The sequence below is a fragment of the Prionailurus bengalensis genome, chromosome F2 (assembly GCF_016509475.1).
Source record: "Prionailurus bengalensis isolate Pbe53 chromosome F2, Fcat_Pben_1.1_paternal_pri, whole genome shotgun sequence".
NCBI lineage: Eukaryota > Metazoa > Chordata > Mammalia > Carnivora > Felidae > Prionailurus > Prionailurus bengalensis.
This window is the reverse complement of record NC_057353.1, coordinates 74151315-74178033: the sequence shown is the minus strand read 5'-3', so window position 1 is coordinate 74178033 and position 26719 is coordinate 74151315. Positions and strand designations below refer to the sequence as shown.

The 26719-nt window shown below is 52.0% G+C and overlaps 1 protein-coding gene across 1 annotated transcript in view; it reads left to right on the top strand.

The window, feature by feature from the left end:
• The first annotated feature begins 459 nt into the window (after nt 1–459).
• KCNQ3 (potassium voltage-gated channel subfamily Q member 3) overlaps nt 460–26719 on the top strand; it is a 316047-nt gene continuing 289787 nt past the window's right edge. The window contains exon 1 of the mRNA XM_043601782.1: nt 460–995. Within this exon, the coding sequence (XP_043457717.1) occupies nt 613–995 (383 nt within the window). The 5' untranslated portion in view covers nt 460–612. The remainder of the gene's footprint in view (nt 996–26719) is intronic.

The following is a 26719-nucleotide window of genomic DNA, read 5'->3' as shown; positions in this document are numbered from 1 at the left end:
GGGACAATGGGGCCCCACCCCGGCGAGGGAGGGGGGGGGGGCGCGGCGTGCGCTCGGCCCGCGGCGCGCTGGCTCGCGGCGGCGGCTGCGGGGCTGAGGCTGGAGCGGGCGGGGAGGGGCGCGGCGGGGGGAGCGCGGGGGAGGGCGGAGGCGGCGGCGGCGCGTGTGGCTGGCGGGCGGGCGGGCGGTTGGCACCGGGCTTGTAAATAAACTGCGATGCTGTCTCGGGCTCGCCGGCCCGGGTGCCGCCGCCGCCGCCGCCGCCCCGGAGCGCCGGTGCCAGGCTCCCGCCGCCGCGCGCCCTAGCGCCTCCGCGCCAGCCTCGCGCGCCCTCGCCCGCTGCCCGCAGTGCCCGGCCCGCGCCCCTCGGGGTCCCGCGGCTGACCCGCGCGGGATGTGACCCCCTTCCCGCTGCCCGGCCTCCCCAGCCCCCCGGGGGGCCCGCCGTTGCTTGCTTTTGGAGGGGGGGGTGGGTGGGGAGCGGCGCGCGGATCATGGCATTGGAGTTCCCGGGCTTGCAGCCGCCGCCGCCGCCTCATCCACGCACCCCCAGCGCCCCTTCTTCCCGGAGCAGCAGCGGAGAAGGCGAAGCGGCCGGCGGGGGCGAGGCAGATGGGGCTCAAGGCGCGCAGGGCGGCGGGGGCGGCTGGCGGCGGCGGCGACGGGGGCGGCGGCGGCGGGGCCGCTAACCCGGCCGGAGGGGACGCGGCGGCGGCCGGCGACGAGGAGCGGAAAGTGGGGCTGGCGCCCGGCGACGTGGAGCAAGTCACCTTGGCGCTCGGGGCCGGAGCCGACAAAGACGGGACCCTGCTGCTGGAGGGCGGCGGCCGCGACGAGGGGCTGCGGAGGACCCCGCAGGGCATCGGGCTCCTGGCCAAGACCCCCCTGAGCCGCCCGGTCAAGAGGAACAACGCCAAGTACCGACGCATCCAAACTTTGATCTACGACGCCCTCGAGAGACCGCGGGGCTGGGCGCTGCTCTACCACGCGCTCGTGTGAGTACCCAGCCGCTCGGCGGCGCAGGTTGGGCCCGGGGGCGGGGGCCGGAGCCGAGAGAGCTCCGGGGCTTCAAAGCCCAGGGGCGCCCGTCTGCCGAGGGGGAACACCGGTCTGTCCTCAGTGTTTCTCCGCTGTGCGTGTCCGTGTGTCTGTGAGCCACTCTCTGGGTGTTGGACACCAGGGCTTGAAGGATGCAAGCGTGATTACCCAGCTAATTTGGAGATTGGATTGGCATGTCTGTGGGCGCGCGGGTGCGCATTTATGGCACCTTCTCCGGATGTTGGTATCGAAGCTTAAAAGAATGATGTGGTTTTTCCAATTAACGTGGAGGTTGAACAGCATAAAGCGGATCCTCCCCTATGCTCCGTTTCTGCTTGGGGTGGGTCCCTTCTCCTGAGATCGCTACGGAGTTTAGATGATGCATCTTGGAGTTGGGGATGGGAGTGGAACACTGCCCATAGTGTGTGTGTGTGTGTGTGTGTGTGTGTGTGTGTATGTGTGCGCGCGTGTGCGTGCGTGTGCATGAGCGCGGGTATCAGTTGCTTGCTTGTGCTGCCCTTCCTAGGGCTCCATCCTGGTATAGAACCTGGTGTTGCTCTAACTGGGAGCTGGGACTGGTCAAAATGCGTGTCTTTGGGTTATTTTTACGGGAGTTAATGAACACGAGAGCGAGAGTACGAGAGAATGAGAATATCTCAGGATCGAACCTGGAGAGCTGGGGCTTAACGGTGCCAAGAGATGAGGGCCGCAGTTTATTTTGGCTGAATACCTGCATGATTTGGCCCTGATATTCCCTCCACCTCAGCTGCTGCCCCTAGCCTGGCCCTGGCTGGACAGGGGTGCGGGCCATGTGAAGGGGCCTGGGCTGGAGGTTTGACCCGAGGCACCCTTCCCCTAGAAAGAGCCTCCTTGCTAGTCAGGATGAAAATGCGTTGCTGGAGAAGGAAGATGGAACTCCCTTCTGCACCTGACACTTGGGACAGGAAATCTTATACTTGGGGAGAGAGAAAGGGGATGTAAATGGTGACTTTCCACCCAAGAGAGGAAATCAGAACTGTCCGCACACCCCAGGGCTGGCAGGCAGGGCATTTCCAGTTACCCCTTGCCTCCTGTCTGTGGCTTAGTCATTCTGATGGCTGCTTCTTGGGAAGCTGTACGTTACCAGCATTTTCGCGGAGAATTGGTCATAAGTTTGGCCCCTCCTGTGCCTTCAGTGGTGGATATTCCTCTGTGTCCTCCTGCATTTGACCCATGACGGATGTGGTCCCAGGGAGTTCAGGGAGCCTTGGAGTTGCTGCCTGCCAATCATCCTTGGTTGAATTGCTTTTCCAGATTTGGCCACCAGGTGGGGGCGTCTGCACAGGACCTCAGACTTGGCAACAGGTTTCTTTGGAGAGGTTGCAGAAGCCTGGAGAGGATGCCTCCCTGAAACTGGCAGGAGGGAGGGGGGCATCCGGCCAGGAGGAGCTGGCAGGAGGGAGGGGGGGCATCCGGCCAGGAACACGGATTTTGGATGGTCCAGACTCCAGCATCCACTTCTGCATGAATTTGCAGGTGTTAGTGGCTGGAGAGAAGGGTTACCAGAATCTTCTACTTGCTTTCTTCAGGTGGCAAAAAGCGATTGAAAATACATTCATTTCTGTTTCTAGCATTGTATTTAGTTAAACTGAACTGAAGGGGGTTCAGTTAAATTGGCTAATTAGTTAAATTAATACTGGAATGTGATAACGAAAAAAGGCACTACAATGATTTGAATGCACACAAACATACCTACCCAGACTCGACCTGCCTTTTGCATGTAAGTGGCGCTCACCATTTATTGGCTGACTTCCAACCCTGGGGTCCCACGGCAGCTTGTGGGGTACCTCTTTCTTTCTTCTCCTCCCACCATTCTCAGCTAGCACCCCTGCGCTGCCTTGTTCAGCCTGGAGGAGGCATAGCTAAGGCCTGTTACTGACAGCGTCTCGATTTTATCCTTCTTTCAAATTATTCCATCACGCGGAAGCAGGTTTGAGACTGCCAAAGCCTGTAGCCTCAGTTTCCCCGAGAGGGCCAGGAAAATCTGAGAGTGTGGGATGAGGAAGAGGTGAATGCCCAACCAGATGCTTTCAGACATGCAGATCATTTATTTCATTGAACTCTCTCCAGGATCTTATGAGGTGGGAATTACTATCTACGCTTTATAGATGAGAGTAAGAATACTTCAATGGCACCACTTGTCCAGGATCACCCAGCTACTGCTCTGGATGCTCACATCCGAATGCAGTGAATCAACTCCTGTTTTGGGAGCCTGGATCCCAGTTCTGACCCTCTGCCAACAATTTGGGGGCTCTGGGTATTTCACTAGGCATCCCTGGGTGCCCTTCACCCCATTGGTAACACAGGGCTCTTAGGAACGCCTCTGCCCTCACTTGCTGGCTCCCGGCTGGCAATGGCTAGAAATGGGATTTGGAATCAAAATGGGCTAGTCAGAACCCAGGAAGCACAGTGGTAAGAGAACGTGGAGGGGGGCTAAGGTGCTGGTGGGAATGCAGGTTCTTATGGACCGGGAATCGTATACCTAGTTAGTGGGTGCATCGTACACCCCTCCTCCAGCTCAGAAGGAAGTGCAGTCAAGTGAACAAATTGAACTTTTCATTGATGATTCAGGGTTTTGCAAGGCACTGAAATTCGTGCTCCGAAGCATCCATTATCCTGTTCTGGGCTGTAGCTAATGGCATGAGGGGGGCCAGGAAATCGGGCTGACCACGGGTTCACACGCTAGCACAAGCTTTTCTTTATATTTTAAATGAACCAGTTCTGTGAGATGCACTTCCCTCCCTTCTGTCCTAAATAGAGAGGATACAGCAGATGCGGAAACCAAAGACCCTCACCCCCAGTCTTCTCCCTTTGCCTTAAATGACCATCCCTGTTTTCTCCTGGCTACTCACCTTCACCCTTGGCCCAGCTCCGGTGTCGTTTCCTCCGGGAAGCTTTCGGCTGACCCGGCCGTCCCCACCCCACGTTGAGCTAGAATTGCCCTCCTCTGCAGTGCCCCCAGCTTTGGGATTTTGCACATTGCATTGGGTTGATCTGCCTGCTCCTCTCTGCCGTTGAACTGAGAGCTACTCGAGAGTTGGGCCGTGGCGTTCTCTGGCTTCGTTCTCAGTTTCCCGCGGGCGGCGGGGTCCGTGGTGGTTCCTCGGTGAGCATTTAGTATACGGGTGAGCGGAAGAATACTCTCGGGTGAACCCAAACTGTGCTCTGTACGGCTTTCCTGCTGTCCCCACCATTGTCACCACAACACACAGGCACAGTCAACATTATAGGACGTTAGTGATAAGAATAGCTCGCAGGAGTCTTAAAATGGACTGAGGGGAGGAGGGGGAAAGGGTGGGAGACCAGGCTTTGACCCCAGTGTGGCCCGTCCCTTCTCTGCATCCCGAGCCTGAAAAGGATTCTGCTGTTGCAGAGAAAGTGCTGGACTTGGAGCTCCCGTCCGGACTGACTGAAGTCTCTGTGACTTCGCACGACCTGCACGTTGGGGATGACGACACTCTGCTGTCATCTGAGTGAAATTAGCCCAACGTCAGGCCCTCAGGATTCATCGGTTGATTATGAATAAGGTCTCCCTAAAAGCACATACCGGGGCGCCCGGGTGGCTCAGTCGGTTAAGCGTCCGACTTCAGCTCAGGTCATGATGCCGCGGTCCGTGGGTTCAAGCCCCGTGTCGGGCTCTGTGCCGACAGCTCGGAGCCTGGAGCCTGCTTCCGATTCTGTGTCTTCCTCTCTCTCCGCCCCTCCCCCGCTCATGCTCTGTCTCTGAAAAATGAATAAGCCTTAAAAAAAAAAAAAAGCACACACCACTGTTTGTTCTGGCACCTTCCGGGGACTCCCCCTTCCTAGCCTGTCAGTGAAGAGATGCTGGCTTCATCTTGCTGGATTGACACTGCACTCGCTTCCTGCTGCCCTCACCACCCCCCTGCAGCCAGCCGGGTATGATCACTCGCTCACCCGTTGACAGAGCGAGGGCAAATGGTCACAAGAAATACCCCCTGTTTGCATTCCCCAGCCCTAACCTCAACCCTAAACCTAACCTTAACCCTGAGGTGGGCTGAGCCCCGGGACATCATGAGAGGTGGGGCCCGAGGACCCAGCAGCTGCTCTAGAAAGGAAAAGCCCGGCTGGTGGACTTATTAGCATGTTGAGTAAAGATCCCTCTTTTTAAAAGCCGATCAGGATTCCAGGTGCTTTTTTTTTTTTTTATATGAAATTTATTGTCGAAATTTATTGTCAAATTTAATATGGACTTTATTGTCCGGGTTCTTTATCCATTCATCTGTCGATGGACATTTAGTTCCTTTTTACGTCTTGGCCTGTTGTGAATAGTATTTCAGTAAACATGGAAGTGCTAATACCCCTCTGAGACCCTAATTTCAATTCTTCTGGATAACGATTCGGAGGTGGGATGGCTGGGTCGTAGGGTCGTGCTGTTTTTCGTTTTTGCGGGACCTCCATATTGTTTTCCACAGTGGTGGCACCAGTTTATGTTTCCACCAACAGTGTGCTAGGCCTGAAGTTTCTCCTCATCCTCACCAGCATTTGTTTCTCTGTTTTGTTTTGTTTTGTTTTGTTTTGATCATAGCCATCCTGAAAGGCATGAGGCGTGCTATCATTGGGTCATCCTTTCTTGGGTTGTGAGAGCCTGGTCTTTGGAGTCAGACCTGGGTTTTTTTTAGTTTTTTTTTTTTTTTAATTTTTTCAAATTTATTTTTAAGACAGAGAGAGGTAGAGCATGAGTCAGGATGGGGCAGAGTGAGAGGGAGACACAGAATCCGAAGCAGGCTCCAGGCTCCGAGCTGTCGGCACAGAGCCCGACGCGGGGCTCGAACTCATGAACTGTGAGATCGGGACCTGAGCCGAAGTTGGACGCTTAACCCACGGAGCCACCCAGGCGCCCCCATGGAGTCAGACCTGGGTTTAATGCAACTCTGCCATTTCCTAGCTGTGGGACCTGGGGCAGTTTGCTCACTTTCCTGGTTTGCAGTTTCTTTGTTTCTGATCCGGAGAGAATCACGCGAACCTCCCAGGGTTGACATTCAGTTGAGGTGATGATATATAACACCTAAACATGACGCTGTGCTGGTTTGCAACCTTGGGCGTTCCCGGGGTTAAATCTGAGTCTGGCCCCGTGTGCAGAGGGCAGGGAGAGACCAAAGAGAGAGGCGGGCCACTCCAGATCCATAGGCCGGCAGGTTTAATAAGCAAGGGAACTTATCTGCGAGGCTTGTCGTGGGTGCTGGAAGCTGAGCAGATCTCCCCACCCGCCCTCCAGAATCTTAAAGGTTTTCAGAGAGTCCTTAATGGGATTCAGTCCCATACGCAGTACAGCCGTCTGAGCAACACCTTACTCTCAAGGCTGCGTCTTTGGCTCAGCTCCCACTGTGGGAACCGTGGACAGTGCACACATTCCAAGGTCGAGGGAGGCGGTAAGGTCCAGCTCGCGGGTCACCCGGCAGTCACGTCCTCTCGGTGACCTCCTCCAACGCTCTGCAGATACTCAGTAAACATTGTTTCCTTTTTTGCTCCCGCTCTCAGTCGCGTTCAATCTGTCTTCCCCTGGCCCCCCTCATAGGATCCACGCCCCTCGCCCCTCTCCCCTCTCCCCTCTCTAATAACCTCATGTTATTTTCTTGTGGTTTTCTGAATGCCTTGCTTTCCTTCTGCCTTTCCTTTTTTTATGCTACTTTTTTATGATACCAACCACCGGAGTCGGATGAAGACGTCGAGGAAGGGGTTGACCACAACAGCCCTCAGTGTCAGGTCTCTGGGCCCCCGTGAGGCCGTGTGCAGGGCGGGCCTGTGACCGCAGGTGCCCGGTGTCTCACTGTCCAGGAGCCCGGCTCACGTCATGTGGCCTCAGCACTGGAAGGGAGACTACGGGGTCTCCCCTTTACAGGTGGAAACAGGTTCTGAGAACCTGCATGATTTGCTCAGACTCTTGGAGTGACCTGAGCGGCAGAACAGGGATCCCGCAGGGGTGTCCCGCCTGGGTCACAGGGCTGTCTGCACCGTGTCACTGTTGTCCCCAACGGAAGACAATGCGGAAGACAGGTAACAGGGAGAGACTGAAACTCTGCCTTCCTGGGAGAGGCGCCTTGTACGGCTGTGTTTCTGAAAAGTCCCCAAGGAAGGGGCGCTTGGCCAGCTTAGTCAGTAGAGCATATGACTCTTGATCTCCGTGTCCGTGAGTTTGAGCACCACATTGGGCGTAGGGCTTCCTTTAAAAAAAAAAAAAGTTCCTAGGGGAAGGCAGTGTGGCTGGTCTGCAGGCTACACACTGAGGCACAAGGCTTTTCAAACTTTGATATGCGTGTGACCCACCTAGGCGAGAAGGTACCTTAAGAAAAACCTGGCAGACTTTTCTCGAACCGGTCATCAATTTGTGAATCAAACGGACTCTACCCTCCTCCCGAATAATACAGTGGAAATGAACAACATACCTGCCGTGGGGCCTAAAATGACCGGAGTCCAATCATGAAGAAATAGTAAACAAATTCACATTGTGCGAAGTCTTGCAATTTGTCTGGCACGGACTCTTCCAAAGGTCCCTGATGTAAAAACAAAGAGACCTGTCTCGGTTAAAGGAGCTGAGGGGCGCCTGGGTGGCTCGGTTGGTTGAGCGTCTGACTTCGGCTCAGGTCACGATCTCGCAGTCTGTGAGTTCGAGCCCCGCGTCGGGCTCTGTGCTGACAGCTCGGAACCTGGAGCCTGCTTCGGATTCTGTGTCTCCCTCTCTCTCTGCCCCCTGCTCCCCGGCTCACACTCTGTCTTTCTCTCTCAAAAATAAATATTACAAAAAAAATAAAGAATGTGAACCTCTATGGACATTGCAGTATTATTTATAACAGTCAAGACAAGGGAACAGTCTTCGCATCCAATGGGTGGGTGAATGGATAAAGAAAATGTGGTTAAGTATGCACAATGGAATACTGTTCAGCCATAAAAAAGGAGACCATACCATTTGCAACAACATGGATGAGCCTTGAGGGCCCTTCACGGTGAAGAGAGTATATGTGGGTATTATCCTCCTCTTAACTTTTTAAGTTAAATTAAAAAAATAAAAAGTTAAAAATACTTTTTTTTTTTTTAAAGGGCCCTTGGGTGGCTCAATCAGTTAAGCGTCCAACTAAGTCAGGCAGAGAAAGGCAAATACTTATATGTGGAATCTTAAAAAACTGAACTTAGAAACAGATCGCATTGATGGTCGCCAGTGGCCAGGAGTAGGGGGGAAATGGGTGAAGATAATCAAAAGGTACAGACTTCTGTTTTTAAGATGAGTAAGTTCTGGGGACCTACGGGACAGCGTGGTGACTGTAGTTAATACTGTATTGTCTATTTGAAAGTCGCTGAGAGAGTAGATCTCAGAAGTTCTCATCACACGCGCACATAAACACACAGAGGTAACAACGTGACGTGTTAGATGTGTTTATGAACCTTCTGTGGTAATCATTTCCTGAAATATATGTATCGCAAATCACGTGGTACGTCTTAAACTTACTGATGTTACACGCCAATTACATTGCAGTAAAGCTGGAAGAAACACAAATGAAATTCATGATTCTTCATTGGACCCCAGATGGGAAAAATAAATAATAATAAAGCGTATGTTATAGGGACAGTTAAGAAAATTTGAACATGGGCTCCATATTAGATAACATCACTATGTCAAAATTTAATTTCTTGAGTGTGGTAATTGCATCGTGGCTGTGTAGGTGAATATTCTTTTTTTTTTTTTTTTTTTTTACAGAAGCTGCATGGTGCAGTCTTTAGTGGTGAAGTGTCACAATATCTCAACGTATGTTCAAATGTTCAGCACACATACAGACTCTATGCAAGCATACTTACGTGTACAAAGTACACACAGATAGGAAGAGAGAGAAAGGCACGTGAGGCAAAAATGTTAACAGATGGAAAATCACGGTGAAGAGAGTATATGTGGGTATTATACTCCTCTTAACTTTTTAAGTTAAGTTAAAAAAATAAAAAGTTAAAAATACTTTTTTTTTTTTTTTTTAAAGGGCCCTTGGGTGGCTCAGTCAGTTAAGCGTCCAGCTCCTGATTTTGGCTCAGGTCATGATCTCACGGTTCGTGGGTTCGAGCCCCGCATCCGGCTCTGTGCTGGCCGTGCGGAGCCTGCTTGGGATTCTCTCTCCCTCTCTCCCTCTGCCCCTCCCCACCACTCGCGCTGTCTCTGTCTCTCTCAAAATAAGGAAATAAAAACTTAAAAAAAATTTTTTTTTCTAAAAAACACTGAACTTGCACAAACAGCACAGAGCACATACATGGATACAGAACCAGGCCCCACCCCAGAAATTGATACTGTTGGTCTCTGGGGACCCGGGCATGGTCCTTAGGTGATTCCAGATGAAGCCAGGCCTGAAAACCGTTGGCCAAGCTGGACAGGCTCTCTTAGATTCCTGGATGCTGTAAAGAACGTGCCTCAAGTTTCTCTCCACCTGGGGCTTGTGCCCGGGTAATGACACACACACAGTGCAGGGGTGCAACGTGGCGTGCTAAAGTCATTCGTTTCAAGACCACACATGCTGATTCAGGTGCCACGCTGGAGGCAGATGAGCCATAATTCTCCTCTGGAAAGAGGGACCTGAGCAACTAAATTTGGTAGTCTAGCAATGCAGCGAGACAATGCAGATGAGGAACCAGTCATGCACAAAGGTCGCGCTCTGTTGAGCCTCCTGTGTTGGGTGAAGGGAGCTTTCTCCAAAGGAGGTTTATGGGGCTGGAGAGAAGAGGAAAGTCCTCCTGTGTATCCAGCTGAGGACTAAGTTTCCTTTCCTGCTTGAAGAACCAAAAGCTACGTGCAGTTAACTTGAATACTACCAGTTCCATCCACATGGCCACAAAAGGCCAGATTTCCTTCTTTCTCATTGCCAAGTAGTGTTCCATTGTGTATACGGACCACAACTTCTTTATCCATTCGTCAGTTGATGGACATTGAGGCTCTTTCCATAGTTTGGCTGTTGTTGAAAGTGCTGCTATCAACATTGCTAAGTGAAATAAGCCATACAGAGAAAGACAGATACCATATGTTTTCACTCTTATGTGGATCCTGGAAACTTAACAGAAGACCATGGGGGAGGGGAAGGAAAAAAAAAGAGAGGGAGGGAGCCAAACCTTAAGAGACTCTTAAAAACTGAGAACAAACTGAGGGTTGATGGGGGGTGGGGGATGGGTGTTGAGGAGGGCACCTGTTGGGATGAGCCGTGGGTGTTGTATGGAAACCAATTTCACGATGAATTTCATATTAAAGTAATAATAAAAAAAACTTGAATACTACCTTCTTATTCTTGCATGGTTAGGAAGCTCCCCCTTTCAACTTGGTGTTCGTGAAAAATAATTCCCTTGGCATTTAAAAGTTTCATAGATCGGCCGGGATTCTGAGGTATTTTCCAAAGAATCAAGAGGCCCCGCGCTCTCTATTTTGTCTGCGCCTTCAAGCGTTGACAGAATGAAAACGAAATTTGTCGCGTCTCTTTCAAACGGGGCAACGTGAAGAGAAGCCAGGGAAAGGTCTTCGAATGGGGATTGGCTAAGACCCCCTTGCAGACATGGTGCCATGTGGTTCTGGTTTGGGGTGGCCCAAGACAGGTGTGGGTTTGTCAGAAGTGCACTGGGGTGGGAGCACTAGGGTGGCTCAGCCGGGTAAGCGTCTGACTCTTGACTTCGGCTCAGGTCGCCATCTCAAGGATCGTGAGTTCGAGCTCCACAACAGGCTCTGCGCGGACGGAGTGGAGTTCTGCTTGGGATTTTCTCTCTCTCCTTGTCTCTCTGCCCCTTCCCTGCTTGTGCACTCTCTCTGTCTCTCTCTTAAAGCAAATAAATAAATAAGTAAACTTAAAAAAACACATTGGATGCGCCATTAGGAGAACAGCATTAACTGTGGTTCGGACACCTCACTAGTCCCACAGTCTGCAAATACCCGCCGCATGGGATTGATGTGAGAATCCCTTGAGACGATGCGGGTGGGAGTATTCTGGAAGCTATGGTTATGTAACACCCGGAGGTAGCGTTTCCTTAAAGCCGTAGAAGGATCTGGGGAGCCCATGGTTGGGACCTTTCTGTCTGGAGCATCTGCTCACGCACAGATTTGCCTCACTGCTGTCTGTGCTGCATTACCCAATACCAGGAACCCATTAACTAACTGACTAGATTAACTAGATTAACTAACCAGATGTACTAACCTAGCCCGTACATCTACAGGGGTGTCAGCTTCCCTAAGATGGTCACCTTTGGGGAGACTGATGAGGACAAGGTTTGCAGGTGACAAGGTGATGTCAGTACCGAGGTTTCAGGCCACCTCGGGTTTTCAGGTGTCATCAGCTGCCATCCACACTGTGGCCTTGTTGGGCGGGACTTTTCATTCTGCCACGGAGGAGTAGAAGAGTTTGTTTGAAATGTTCTCTTGGGAGAACAAACTGGGAAGGAATTCAGGAAGAAGATTGCTTCTTGCGCGGAGTTGAGGAAGAATAAAGGTGTGTGTGGCTCGCAGAGCGTCCCGTACATCAGCTGTTCTTGGATTCCTCCTGTGGTGGGCTTCCCTCCATGCTGAAGACCTGGGCTAGGGTCTCCTTCTCCTCTTCTCCCGTCCTTCTAGAGACCTTTAAAATCGCCTGGACCCTGTAAGAATGTTACGGTTGAGTTGGGGGCCTGTAAATCCAGCGTATCAATTATAACCAATGTTTCCTGCATCATTTCATAGTTTATTATATCCCTCCTTGGGCAACATTAATGAGATTCCTGCTTTATGTGTGTGAGTAACAATAACTCTTACACCAAGTCCTTTCTTACGAATTGCTAAATCTGGCTTTCCTGAGGAGCGGGCAGCCTGACAGAGCATTTCTGGGCCATTGGCCCTTAGATTCTTTGCCAGCTTGCTTTAGAGGCACCGGAGTGGCTCAGTCGGTTGGGTGTCCGGCTCTTGATTTCGGCTCAGGTCATGGTCTCACGGTTCATGGGTTCGAGCCCCGCATTGGGTTCTACGCTGATAATGTGGAACCTGCTTGGGACTCTGTCTCCTCTCTCTCTCTCTCTCTCTGCCCCTCCTGCCACTTGCTCTCTGTCTCTCAAAATAAATAAAAAATAAACTTTAAAAAAAAACTTGTTTTAGCAGTTCAAGCCCATTTCTGCCTTTGTGGGTATCTTTTTGAAGGGATGGGATGAAATATTACCTAACGTGACTCGGAACACTTTGCTAGGGGAATGCGTTCATCCAGTCCGGGCCATCTGTACTAATGGAAAATCACTTAGCACTATCACGCTGTTTATCTCCCTCCTCCTACCCTTCCTTAGAATGCCAGCCTTTGCTTTGGCCCACCCCACATGTGTCAGTCATGGATGCTTCTCCACCTGCTGGTGTCGGTCCAGAAAATGAAACCGGAAGGGCTTCGTAATCAGCAAGTCCAGTGAAACTGATCAGCTGTAGTTACGTGACAGCGATGTATGGGATTTATGGACCCGGCACTGAGAGAGGCACTTGGCCAGTTATAGACCCCAGAGGCCTTCAGAGCTGGAAGGAACTGTAGAGAAGAGGAAACTGAGGCCCAGAGCAGTTAGAAACGTGCCTCCAGTCACACTGCTGGCAAAGGGAAGACTTGAACTCAGACCTTCTTCCAAGGCCGGTTCCCATTCGCTTCTGCTCCTGACCTTCCAACAGCTGTATACCAATGGAACAGTTTTGCTACAACAGAATTCCTCTGGGTTGCACTGGCTTAGGGTCTGGATCAAATGAACAGAAGAGTCGAGCCAGGGGGCAGGCTGATCAGGCGTCCATACACAGGCTCCAGGTGGCCTCTCTCCGAGGAGGGTTTCTCCTCTGCTGAAATTCCCAGGGCCCAGAGCACCTTTTCTCCACCCCACCCCTCCCCACCTCCTGTCCTCTCAAGTGTCGTGTCAAGGAGTCTCTGATTTCCGTTGAGCTCAACATTGAGGTGGGGCTTTCAAAACCATCATCTTGTAACTGATGTTATAATCCATTTGGGTTGTTTATAATGTCACCTATGGCTGGGCCACCTGGGTGGCTCGGTCGGTTAAGCATCCTACTCTTGGTTTCGGCTCAGGTCGCGATCTCACGGTTCAGGAGTTCGAGCCCCACGTCGGGCTCCATGCTGATGGTGAGGAGATTGCTTGGGATTCTCTCTCCCTCTCCCTTCCCCTCCATTGCTTGTACTCTCTCTCAAGATAAATAAACTTAAAAAACAATTTAAAAATGATGTCACCTGTGGGACAGCACCACCACTTAGTCCATTCATGGAAACCTGATTTATTTTCATGAACAGCAGGAACTGACATTTACAGAGTCATTTCCCTGTGCCACGTTGGGGTTAACACTCAAGATGGTCCTAAGGTGTGGCTGAGAGTTCAGCCACCAGGGGTCTGGAGTTCTCACCCTGGGTCTCAGGCTGATTTGCTGTGTAGTTTTCAAAACGTCACTTTACCTCCAATCTGATAAAAATGGACCTAACGCTCCCTGCCTTCCAGGTTGTTGAATGGATTACATGAAGTGATTCATCTAAGTACTCAGCAGAGTGCTAACATTGGACCTTCACCTGCGTTCTTCCAGAAGCTCCCGGGGCCAAGGAGCCCAGTGCAAGTGGTTTATTCGACACAGGATTATTTAGTCTTACTTTCACGATCTCTTCTGTGAGCAGTTTTTTAAGACACTTTTTTTCCAAAATTGCCCCCACCCATGACAGTTTCATACTGCAGATACACTGCGTGTTTCTTTCTGTACTGTATGTATATCTATATAAAAAGAACAAGATTCTTTTTTTTCCCCAGCCATTCCCCTAAGAACTGATTTTGCCCCCTTGGAGGCAATCCCTGTTGAGAATGCACGATTCAGGAGAGAATTCAAAAAAAAAAAAAAAAAAGAAAAGAAAAAGAAAAAAAAGGAAAGAAATGAGAGAAATAAGTAAAATTGGGGAAAGGCAAGGAAATCCAACAGGAAGGAGAAAAGGGCCATGGATACATTTTCAAGCAGGTTACCATGGGGACCCTTGAAGCTCAGCCCCCGGGGACCCCGGACTGCAGTGTGGAACGATGCAGAATTGTCCTCAAACGCCATCCATCCCTGGCTTGGGGTATTACCTCTCAGAGAAATGCCTTAGACAGAAGTGTGGGCTGTTCGCCAAAGGTATTTATCAAAGGCCACGTCTGACAGGTGCTGCCCGTGGGTTCTGGGGAAGTATGGGAGGGGACCGGCCGTGACTGCCACACGTTGTGTCCTTCCTAAGCGAAGGAAATGTTGTGACTTAAGTTCACAAGTGTTTCTGTGTTTCCTCAGTAGTTCTTAAGTAAAGGAAGTCTTTGTGGCCTAAGGGTCATGGCAATTCTATAGTGTTTTTTCTCCCTCATTAATTTTTCATTTAGGACAAGCCATTCAAGAAGAAAAAAATCTGAATTAAAAGTACGTGTAAATAGGTCAGTTCAGCGCCCGGTATGTGGTGATAGCTAACCTTTCTGAGCTCTTACCATATGCCGGGATTGTAGAGTTCTCGAATGTGCAGTGAAACCTGGCCATTGTCTGCGTTTTCTTTTGGGGGAAGGAGCCATATCCTTGTTGAGATTACTGTGTGTTCACAGTTTAGTAATTTTCATGAAATGAAAAGAGAGAGTTACTTAATTAGTTTTTTTCAAATGTTTATTTTGAGAGAGAGAGAGAGAGAGAGCAGCGGAGGGGCAGAGAGAGTAAGGGAGAAAGAGAATCTCAAGCAGGCTCCATGCTGCCAGTGTAGAGCCCCATTCAGGGCTCAAACTCACGAACTGTGAGATCGTGACCTGAGCCGAAATCGAGAGTCGGACGCTTAACCTACTGAGCCACCCAGGCGCCCCGGAAGGGCGAATTACTTTAAATAAGGATGGAGAACTTTGGTCTTGCCGACAGTGTAATTCTGAGTGGTTTTTGCGATACTTTCAAAGAATGAAGAATCTTACTAATTTATAACGTGAGAAACATTAGCATTTTCAAAAACAAGATTAAAATAGATATTCCCGTTGTTCTCACAAACACGTCTTTTGTTGAGAAAATGGGAGGCTCTTGGTTGTGAAGTGGGGTCCTGTGAATTCCACCCTTTGGCTCCGTTGTGGCTTCCTGGGGGAAATAATTAACCTTCACCTTCAGGATCCTGGAATGTTAGAGGGAATGTTAAGATTTCTTCTTGAACTCCTCTTTTTGGGCTATGATTTCAACACCTTATATGGTTGGGAAGATATTTCTTGGGAAAATCTTAATCCTTTAGGAGTAACATACATGCGTCTAAGCATCTGCTCATGGGACTGAAGGAACTCTCATGGATTATTCGGCAGACATTGATTTCAGGCCTTATAAATGCCAGGCTTTGGGCTAGCGATAGGCGATACATTTGCCTTCGTTGGGATCCCAAATGAGTAAGTAAATAGATAATCATATAGTGGCGTGGTACCCACTCCAGTGTATACATTTACCGAGTCTCCTGGGGGTTCAGGAAAAGTTGTCAACATGGTTTAAATGAATCAGGGAAGATTGCCATCAGCAAGGAGTAGATTTCAACATACATGCAGGGTTAAAGACCATTTTTCCTTTTATACGTTTCCCTCCGTACGGCCGTGACCATGACTGCGTCACACATTTAGAACCCAAAGGTCTGATTGATTCTCACACTGAAGGAATGGTGCTGAAATAGGGGCAAGAGAAAGTGAGACCATGAAACGTACATTTGGATGAACCTTGGGTTGGGCTATTTAAAGGGGTTGAAGGCTGGCCTTCTCACTGCCCATTTCTTATGTGCCAATATCTATTCTCTGCAGCCCAGAGCCTAGTGCCCCACCGGGCACAACCAGATACTCAGTGCTGGGCAAAAGGGGCACAGTGCCAGCCCCAAGAGGTGCACAGTTTAAGTGATAGAAGCAGAAACAGGTAACAGTTAGGGTGGCTTTGAATCCTGGCTCTGCTGTTTTTTCAGCTGAGTAACCTTGAGCAAACTACTTAAGCCTAAACCTGTTTCCTCCTCTGTAGCGTGGACCATGCTTGTGCCCCTAGTTGGTGGAAGGAGGAAAAGAAATGACTGTCATACAGTCCAAAACCTGGTTTTGGCTCATGGTCAGTGTCTGATAAATGGCTGTTCTTTTGCAGTCCTGCTAAGATAAACATGTCCGTGAAGAAAAGTAACGTTGAAGTCGGTATCGTAATTTCTACCTGGAAGTTGTCGCCCTGAACATGAAATTCTGCTAGAATTCGTGACTTGCATTTTGCTACAAGGAAGGAACTGACATTGGGGGTGGGTTAAGAGGAGTGTGGAGAAGGGGGTTCTGCAGCCTGACTCAGGTTTCCTAAGGAAGCAGGGGTGCCGAGAAAAACGCCTGTCTCATTACCAAATACCCGATGCATGCTCCTCAGAACGGTCAAGGTCATCTGAAACGCGGGAAGACCCAGAGACCGTCAGAGCCAAGAGGAGCCGGTGCAGACACGGAAACTAAATGCAAAGTGGCACGCTGGATGTGATTCTGGAACAGAAAAAGGACACCGGGTAAAAACTAAGGAAATCCGAATAAGGTCCTGACTTCAGTTCATAAGAACGCATCAGCGTTGGCTCGTCCGTTGTCACAAGCGTACCAGACTAGTCTGAGATGTCAGTAATGGGGGAAACTGAGTGCACGTTATACGCGAACTCTCTGTGCCATCGTCTCAATGTTTCCGTGAGTCGAAAACTCTTCCAAAGAAGGCAGTCGATTTTAAAGGAAACTGGAGGACTCTGAAGCGAGGCATTGCACGCATGTGAACCCTCCAACCTGGCAGGGAGGTATGGAAGTTCGGCCTTACCAGGTTGCAGTCATGGCTCCCTCGGGTCACTGTTAAGACTTGAAATTTGGACCCAGGTCATGCACTTTCAAGTCCAGGGTGGTTTTCGCTGTTTCTCTTTACGCCACCCCCATTGTACTCACCGGTGTCCATGCAATGATGATGTCGCTGTGGGATGGCGTTCAGGTCCTACCCGCGTGCCATCATCTGGATGGATCCGCCAGAGCCAGGCGTCCACTGACTGATTCCTTGGGCACGGGAGGAGGGGACAGTATGCTTTTCTTCATGTATCACTGACCAGAACTGGGTCACCTGCTCCCCTTCCACGGACTGATGGGTTGAAGGCCAAAGGAACCACCATCAATGGCTCTGACCCATTCCAATTCACCCACTGGGGTCCGGCACATCCGGCTGGGCAAAATGGGGTTCTGTTAGGAGGGGCAGGGGGAGGAGTGGCTTCCAGGGAGACACCAACATGCCTGCCGTCCGTTGTCACCGGGAGCCCATAACAGATGCCCACTGTCATCAGTGACTTCCTGTCATGTCAGTCCTCGGGCTCTGCTCGAATGGCTACCAGGCCTGGCCCTCTGCGGAGAGGGGCGTCTATCACTGCCTTTCCCACGCAGAGTGGTTAAGGGCACGGGACATGGTTCTGGAAGCCCTGGACACCCTGATGGGCCTTGCTGTTGCCGCCTCCCAAGCAGACTTGCTGAGCCAGAAAGAAGTGACAGGATATTAATCCCTGTCTGATCGGAGCTACTGTGTTTTAACTATAGTTGGTTGTTGGGGGTGGAGTAGGAAGCAGGAAACCGGAGAAGACTTCTCGCTGTGTGACCCTGTTCCCGACTCGCCTTCTACCTGGAGGGAGGTCATGCTGGGCCAGAGATGGCCCAATGGAGTGAATGGGCCCTGGCCCAGGGGACAGGGTAGCAGGGCTCTTGTTCTGGGCTCTTTGACATCATTGATGCAGGCTTCACCTTGAGGTAAAGGTGGATGGATTTGACAAAGCTCCTGCCTTTAAAGACCTCCCTGTCCAGACAGAAGCGAGACGTGCACATGACCGTGGGGGGGAGGGTGGCCTCTTGGTCAGTGCTTCCGATGTGGGAGCAAATCTTTATTTTGCCGTCTGCGTGACCTCCAGAAAGTTGCTTATCTTCCCTGAGTCTCAAGTGTTTCATCAGTAGAATGGCGAAATAGGACCTGCCCCATCAGACCAGTGGCCGTAGGCTGGCATAATGGCTGTAAAGCAGCTGGTTTGATGGCAATGGTAACCAGTGACGCATACAGAGGCAGACTGACACACAGGCTGGAAGACAAAATAAAGGCAGACTGCTGTGGGCTGGTTCTGAGATAGGGCTCTGGCAAGCTTCCTGGAGGAGGCAGCCTTTGAACTAGGCATAGAACGATGCAGTGGTGTCAGGGTCCGGGTTAGGGCTGAGGGCAGAGGGGGTAACGTTGGCAGAGCCTTGGAAGTGAGAACGGTAGATGGTGAATCAGGTGTGACCATTTCCCAGTGGCTGCGGCTGGGGACTCTGGATGGGTGGGGCAGGGGGGGCGGGGGTAGCTGAGCCGTAAGATGAATTAGGTGTGGCTGGAGGGGTCAGGCTTTTTCTAAGCTTGGAATTGCTGTGCACCTTTGGGCAAGAAACTGCCATGTCTCTGTGCCTTTCCTTCTTTCCCTGAAAAATGAGGTCGTTGGATACTTTTTGGGGTTTCTTGGTGGAGCAACCAGGAGCGTCATGGTGGAACTCGCAGGATTTTCAGCATCCCGGGCCCTGCCTACAAGATGCCATTAGAACCCCCAGGTGTGATCAACCAGGCCATTCCCAGGCTTTCCCAGAGGCTCTGATGGAGGCTGTAGTGCCCTTGGCTGAGAACCACTAGCCCCCAAAGGCCGTCACTCTGTGGCTGATGTCTCTGGCCTCAGAGTCCCGGCATTCACGCTGTCAGAGATGAGTCGAAGCAAAGATATATGGAGGAAGCTGGAGAATTTATCGTGCTTGTGGGGTTCGTACGGTGTTTTTACGACTTCGGGAAAGCCTGAACTGCTTTTTGAGCTGCAATGGTTTGGCTCGGGTAAAATCCCCACATCCATCATTTCAAAAGTTGGGGAGGGGCGCCTGGGTGGCTCAGTCGGTTAAGCGGCCGACTTCGGCTCAGGTCACGATCTCGCGATCTGTGGATTCAAGCCCTGCGTCGGGCTCTGTGCTGACAGCTCAGAGCCTGGAGCCTGTTTCAGATTCTGTGTCTCCCTCTCTCTGACCTTCCCCTGTTCATGCCCTGTCTCTCCCTTCTCAAAAATAAATAAAACGTTAAAAAAAAAAGTTGGGGAAATGAGTTACCCGGATACTAACCACATGCTGCCCAAGCACACACACACACACACACACACACACACGCACACACACGCACGCACACACGCACAGACATACACCTCAATTCCTCAGCCTCAGCTTTTGGAACATTAATTAGTGTCACTGCGTGAAACAAATTAAGCTGGGGACCTTGTTGCTTCCATCTGGAAAAAAAAAGTAGCACCGGGAAATGCTGACGTTGGAAATAGCAGAGCCGTGTACGTTTACTGGGGTATCACCAAGGCACAGAGCCACCCCTTGTGATGGAGCTCACTATTCCAGAAGCCTGGCCACTTCAGCGGGATGGGAAGGTGGTGTGCGGGTGACCTCGTGGCTTACGTTTCCGGTGAGGAGGGTGTACTGGAACAGAGGGGCTCAGCTGGGCTGCAGGGGTCCGATCCCAGATTTGTAACCTCAGGCAAACTGCATGTCCCTTCTCTGCCTCTCAGTTCCATTTATAAAATGGGGGTTTCATAGGACCCACCTCAAAGGGTGGTTGCAAGGATTATGTGCCTGCATAGACATAAACCACGGAGAAAAAGACCCCTGGGCCCAGCTCCCACGGGGCTGTGTGTATCTGCTATTCTGCTGATGATTTGTCGAGGCCTCTAGGATTCTAGCTGTAAAACACAGTAGGTGCTCCAAAAACACCAGCTGAAAAAAGAAATAAAACCAAATCAGGGTCCAGGGAGTCATAGCAGGCCACCTCAGTGGGAGAGCGGCCGCCTTCTTTTCCCATATCGAGTCTTTCAGTTCTAGTAAACTACACGTGATGTAAAATACACCATTTCAACCATAAGGGTACAGCTCAGTGGCGTTCGTATGCCCACCTTGTCAGGCAGCCGTCCCCACCGTCCATCCGTAGGACCTTTTTCATCCTGCAGAACTGAAACTCTGCCCTCACTGATGTCAGTCCGTTAAGGCTGCTATAACAAACACGATCAGTTGGGTGGATTAAACAACAACCCTTTCTGTCTCACGGTTCTGGGGTCTGGGAAGTCCGAGATCAAGGTGCTGGCTGATTTGGTGGCTGATGAGAGCCCACTTCCTGGCTCCCAGCCAGCCAGCTCCTTGCTGTGTCCCCACGTGGTGGAAAGACCAGGGCGCTCTCTGGGGGGTGTCTTTTTTTTTAATGTTTGTTTTTGTGACAAAGAGAGAGAGAGAGAGAGGGAGTGTGTGAGTGAGCAGAGGGGAGGCAGAGAGCAAGGGAGACACAGAATCCACAGCAGGCTCCAGGCTCTGAGCTGTCAGCACAGGGCCTGACCTGGGGATCAAACCCACAAGCCGCGAGATCATGACCTGAGCCGAAGTGGGACGCGTAACCCACTGAGCCACCCAGGCGCCCCTCTGGGGTGTCTTTAATAAGTCAGTGATCCCATTGGTGAGGGCGCTACCCTCATGACCTCCCAGAGGCCTCACCTCCTGCCACCATCACATTCACCTTGTGGGGGGACACAGACGTTCAAGCCACAGCCCCTTTAAACACTAACTCGCCATTCCTCATTCCCCGCCCCCCCCCGATCCTGGCTGTCACCATCCTACTTTCTGTCTCTATGGATTTGACTACTCTAGGTTCCTCGTAGAATGGAGTCATACAGTATTTGTCCCTTTGGGACATTAGCGTAATGTCCTCAGGGTTGGTGTTGAAGGGTGTGTCAGAATCCCCTTCCTTGTTCAGGCTGGAGGATACTCCACTGTCTGGAGGGACCCCGTGTTGTGTGTCCAAGTGACCCCAGGACACTTGCGTTGCTTCTGTCCTTTGGAGACTGTGAATGATGCTGCCGTGGGCGTGGGTGTGCAAAGCCACGTTAATGCTTTACCCTGGACCAGGTCCCCTTTGTGTTTCTCTGGCGTCTCCAGCCCATTCCACGCACCGCTCCATGGGCGCAAGGGGGAAGAAAGACGGCGCGCGCAGTGGGGGGGTTGGCTAAAGTGATCGCTGGCTGGCTAGGTGACTTTGGGCAATTCTTTCATCCCTCTAGGTCTCCACTTCCCCGTCTGCAGAATGGGGGTCCCCATGTTTCCTTCCCAGAGTGTTGAGAGAATAAAGCGAGTCAGCATATACAGCGCTTGGAAGAGTGCTGACACGCGGTAAACAGTGTCAAGTATCAGTGACACGCGATAAACAGTGAACTGCTGTTGTTCATAGAACATCTGGATCTGGGCACATTGGCCGTGATTTTAATCTCACCGTGACCCCGAGTGGACGTGAGGACGTGGAGGCCCAGAGAGGTTAGGCGACTTACCCGGCGGCACACAGCTGGCCGCTGTGGGGCTCGACGGGAGCTCGGAGGGTCCTGAAGACAAGCCCGTGCTTTCCCTCTGAGCGCCTTCCTGGCCTTTCTCCCCGAGCTCCAGCAGACCTGGCACCCCTTCCAGCCTTCAGTAATCTCTGCCTTGGCGAGGTTTGCCATGAGTACCCCGACCAGATCGTGGCTCTGTTGCAGGCCAGAGCCATGCGTGATATATTTTCTTTTCACTAGCAGTGCCAGGCATGATGCTGGGCACGGGGTCCGTGTTTAACAAACACGGTCGACTAATCCCCTTGGCCGTGCAGCGCCTAAGCTGAGTTCCAAACAAAACCCAGATCTGAATGCGGGCATCAAAAGCTGAGGTTGGAAAGCTGAACGCGGCTGACTTCCGTGGGGATTACACACACACACACACACACACACACACACACCAGGAGCTTGGCAGCCTGTGGAGAAGCTTCTGTGCTCTGGTCGGGGCCGGGGCCGCTCTCCTGCCATTTCCTCAAAACGATCCTGGCCCATTAGCGGGACTCAGCCAGAGTCTGTTGTGTGCGGATGCTAGTCCAGTTTTGAGGCAGTGGTTGTCTGTGCTCAGAGATGACGGTAAACAGATCAGTGGGGACAGATCAGTTAGGGACCAGCCTTGTGGAAGGGGGGGGGGTGTCCGTGGGTTGGAGCGAACCGAGATAGAGCTGACTGGCCTCTGAGCCCAGGGGCTGGGGGCTCCATGAGCCTACAGGGCCCCTCAGGGGTACGGCCCCTGGTCCTGAGCCCCAGGCTCTGGTATAATAGCTGAGGATACCATGCTCACTGGTCCCCAGGCGCCCCATCTGATGACTGTGGCAGCCCAGCATCTCTGGCCTCAACCCTACAACGCCCTGACTTGGCTTCTGGCTTCTGCCCTGGCCCCCCTCCTTCCATTGCCCACCATGAAGCCAGGGTTGTCCTCTTCCCATGTGAGTTAGATCATGCCCTTGCAGCTCAGAGCCCCTCAGCTCTGCTAACCTTGGCACAAAACCCACTCCCCTTGCTGAGGTTCACGGGCCAGAGGGACCCAGCCCTTGCCCTCTCCCCGCCTCCACCAGGCTGCTCCCCGGTGGCCTCCCCGGGGCACATCAGGTCCTGCCTCCCCTCGGCAAGGGCCTCTGCTCCTAACCATTTTCTCTGCCTGGGAGACCCTCCCTCAGCTCGTGTAAGATGCCTTCCGTAGTCTCTGGGTGGGGCCTCTCTGATCAGCCCCTCCACATCTGTCCTCCCCGTGTTCCTATCCTTTGAAGCACCTGTCATAAGCTGCGGTGACCACAGGTTCTATGTTACGCATTTATTTACTCATTTGTCTGTCTCTGCCACGTTGTGAGCTCCAGGCGGGCAGAACCCGTGTCAAGTTCACCTGGGTGCCCCGGGCCCAGCTTGGGGCCAGCCCGTAGCATGTGTTTGTTGACTGACAGACTGGCCAAGACAGACAGACTCACTGGAGTGTGTCTAGAGGGGGATGAGCTGGATGACCAGAGGTGAACCTGAACCCCCTGCCTTGCTTGGTAGATCCGGGTATCTCTAGCTTGGAGGGAGGAGGGGAGGAGGGCCGTGACCCTCACTTCCAGACATCCCAAGTTCAGTGTTGTGCGTGAGGGCTGACCTCCTGGGGTTTCACGGGCCAGCTCAGGGAGCAGCAGGTAGAAGCAACAGCAGAACCGCCTCCTGACGAACCCAAGAACTCGGTACCGGCTGGGCCCGACTGCAGAGGGTTGGCTGTCTTGGAAGGAAGGGAGTGATTCATCTTTGCTGGTCCGTTCCAGCGGAGGTGATGAAACAGCACTTGGATGGAATATTATTCACCCACAAAAAAGAAGGAAATCCTGACACGTGCTACAACAACCTGAACGAACCTGAGGACATTGTGCCCAATGAAAGAAGCCGGACACAAAGGGACAAATATTTTGTGATACCACGTATATGAGGCGCCCAGACAGTCCAAATCACAGAGACAGAAAGGAGAATGGGGGTTGCTGGGGGCGGGGAGCGGCGAAGGGACGCTTTCTGTTTACCGGGGGGCAGAGTTTCCTTCTGGGAGGATGGAACGTTCTGCAGATGGATGGTGCTGGCCGTTGCATAGCGATGCGACAGCCACCGAACTGTGTGCTTAAAAGTGGTCGAACTGGTGAATTTTACATCGTGTATACTTTTCCGCAATTAAAAAAAAAAAACTGTGCTTGGCTGTGGCGTGAGAAACGAGGTACAGCTGTGGGTGTTTGGACCCCCCGTGGTTTTAGAGGTCCTCCCAACTCCAGGGTGTTTCGTTCTGTATCAAATGAACTTTATTTGAGGGGCACCTGGGTGGCTCAGGCAGTTCAGCGTCCGACTTCGGCTCAGGTCACGATCTCGCGGTTTGTGGGTTCGAAGCCCATGTCGGGCTCTGTGCTGACCTCTTGCTCAGCGCCTGGAGCCGGCTTCGGATTCTGTGTCTCCCCCTCTCTCTGCCCCTCCCATGCTCATGCTCTGTCTCTCTGTCTCTCAATAATAAATAAACGTTAAAAAAATTTTTTTTTAAATGAACTTTATTTGAGGGGCACCTGGGTGGCTCAGTTAGTTGAGCATTCAACTTGGACTCAGATCATGATCTCATGGTTTGTGAGTTCTAGCCCTGCATCGAGCTCTCGGCTGGCAGCACGGAGCCTGCTTGGGATCGTCTGTCCCCCCCCCCCCCCCGCCCCACCTCTTCCCCACATGCATGCTCTCTCTCTCTCTCAAAAATAAATAAATCTTTAAAAAAAAAGAACTTGATTTGAAAATGTTCCATTGTTCCGTTTTCCTGCTTCGGGTGAGCCCCTCAACACTCCAAGCAGGTGGATATTTGTGCTTGTTCTGTTCTCACGGTCTTTCTGCGGGATACGTGGGGTCTTGGCGCTGGGGGACCGAGGCCATCAGAGCTCATCTCATCAAGGCATTGGAGAAAACGGCACAGGTTAAATATTTTCAACAGTTACCACTTCTGCCATGACTCTTGGCCAAGTCCTGTTCCTCACGGCTCCAGGGTTGGGGCACTGTGCCAAGCGGCACCCCCTTTGGTCAGATCTTTGCCTGTGTGTCTGTTTATCCATGACTGCGTCTTATTCTCCCCTGAGCCCCGGACATGGCCGTGGCCTTCTCCCTCATTAACTAATTCATTCGACATTTATTGAGCACCGGCTGATTCCCTGTCCCTGGGATTGGAGCTGTGAGGACAGTCCCACGTGGAATGTAATGTGTCCCCAGCCCAGTGGGCACACAGAAGGGATGGATGAAGGCCGCCTGGGCCCGGGGGGTGCGTCAGGGAGGTTTTCCCAAAGGAAACTCTTGAGTCTCATCTTGAGAGCTGAAGAGAAGTTCAGAAAGCCCCACAACAAAGGGCATCAGCCAGATGGTTTCTGGAGGGTTTAATTCCATCTTTCTCTGGAAAGAACTTTCTACAGCAACCCTTTCTTCCGTCCTTTATGACCCTTTGAAGCTCTGCTTTCCTTCTTTCTTCCCACCCACCCGCTCCCTGTTTCGTGCCCTTGGAGGGGCAGAGACAAAAGGAAGGAGACGATGAACGCGGAGGAGCTTGGAGTCGTGAGACTCTTCTGGAAGGAGAAAGCACGAAGGCTCCTTCTTCCCCCTCAGCTTTGCCACCCTGCCCCCTCTCTGTGGTCTTTGCCTGTGGGAGGCAGTGTGAAGTCAACCCCTCTGAGCCCGGTGGTCAGACACAAAAAACCATGTGAGGCTGAGTGAGAACATCCTTCTTGGAGGCCGGCAGTGGGGGAAGCCGGTGTGAGGGGAGGATGGGGATTTGGACACGGCTGTGTAGACGGTGAACATTTTAGTCTGACCCTAAGACCTCTGAGTTCCCAGCAGGGCATGGCGTGATCGGATTTAGGTTTTGTAAGGAGGACTTTGCTGCTGGGTGGGGAAGAGATGGCGGAGAGATACACGCGATAGCTGTTCCAAGATGGTGGCTCCAGTTCAGAGTGGGGCCATTTGTTGAGCTCCTGTCTTGGGCTAGGAGGTACACGTGGTAGTCTAACCCATCAAATCGCTGCAGCAGCTCAGCTACACTGAAATGGCGCTGTCCCCATATTGTCATTAAGGAAACATCCTCAGAGAGGCACCTGGGTGGCTCAGTCGGTGAAGCGTTAGACTTGGGCTCAGGTCATGATCTCACAGGTTTGTGAGTTCAGGCCCCTCATCGGGCTCTGTGCTGACAGTGCAGAGCCTGCTTGGGATTCTCTGTCCCTCTCCTTCTCTCTCTGCCCCTCCCCTGCTCGCTCTCTCTCTCTTTCTCTCAAAATAAAGAAGTAAACTTAAAAAAAAAAAAAAGAGGGAGAAAACATGCTCAGAGATGTCCAGTATCCCACTTAGGGTCACACAGCCAGATGCAGCCGAGAAGAATCCAGGCCAAAACCCCCCACTGCATCAGCGACACCACACTTCACTCTCCCACCAGTGGGGGCCCTTCTTTCTTTCACCCTCTCCCTGCAGCCTTCGGGAACCTTCAGGGCCACGGTTGACATTTGTGTGCAAGATAATTTCCTTCCTGCTCACCATAAATGTCAAACTGAATGATGGAAGTGATTCAGCAAGAAATAGAATTTGAGGGGGGGCGGGTGGAAAAAGAACTGTGTAAAAACATTTGCAAATGGATTAAAAATTTGAGTCCACCAGCTCATGCCAACACACTTGGAAGTTTGCGAGGTATTTTTAGACGTCGAAATCCAAATGGCACAGATCGTGGGCTGGGAAGATGGAAATGGAAAGAATAGTTGGGTAGCTTTGACCAGAGATTGCTTCGCTGAGTTTCTCCTGAGCTATAAAACAGCAGCATCCCAAATGCAGAATCCCCTGGAAACCGCTCTTCCTCCTCTGTTCTTTTTCTTTTCCTTCCTCATCTTTTCCCCTTGTACAGCAGGAACCCCGGGGCTCTGCACCTGTTCTAGGAGACCCCTGGAGAGATCAACACGCTGCTGCCCTTTCGTGCTTTTGGAGGCCAGCAAAGGAAGCCCCGCAGGAACCAGCTGAGGACTCCTGGAGAGCTTGTTGGCTCGTGGACCTCGAGGGAACCCCGGGCAGGATCAGGAGAGGGGAGCGGGGCTTACCTGGGGCCGGAACCCCCGGAGCCAGGGGCCAGAGGGCCGGCCAGACACGTCCTCTCATCTCTGCTTCTCTCTGCGGACCCCCCCACCTGGTGGGGACCCTGTCCCTCTGTCTGCCCCTGGGGAGGGAGTGCGCTTGATTCTTCGGTTCCCAGGTTAGGGACTCGGGTGCCC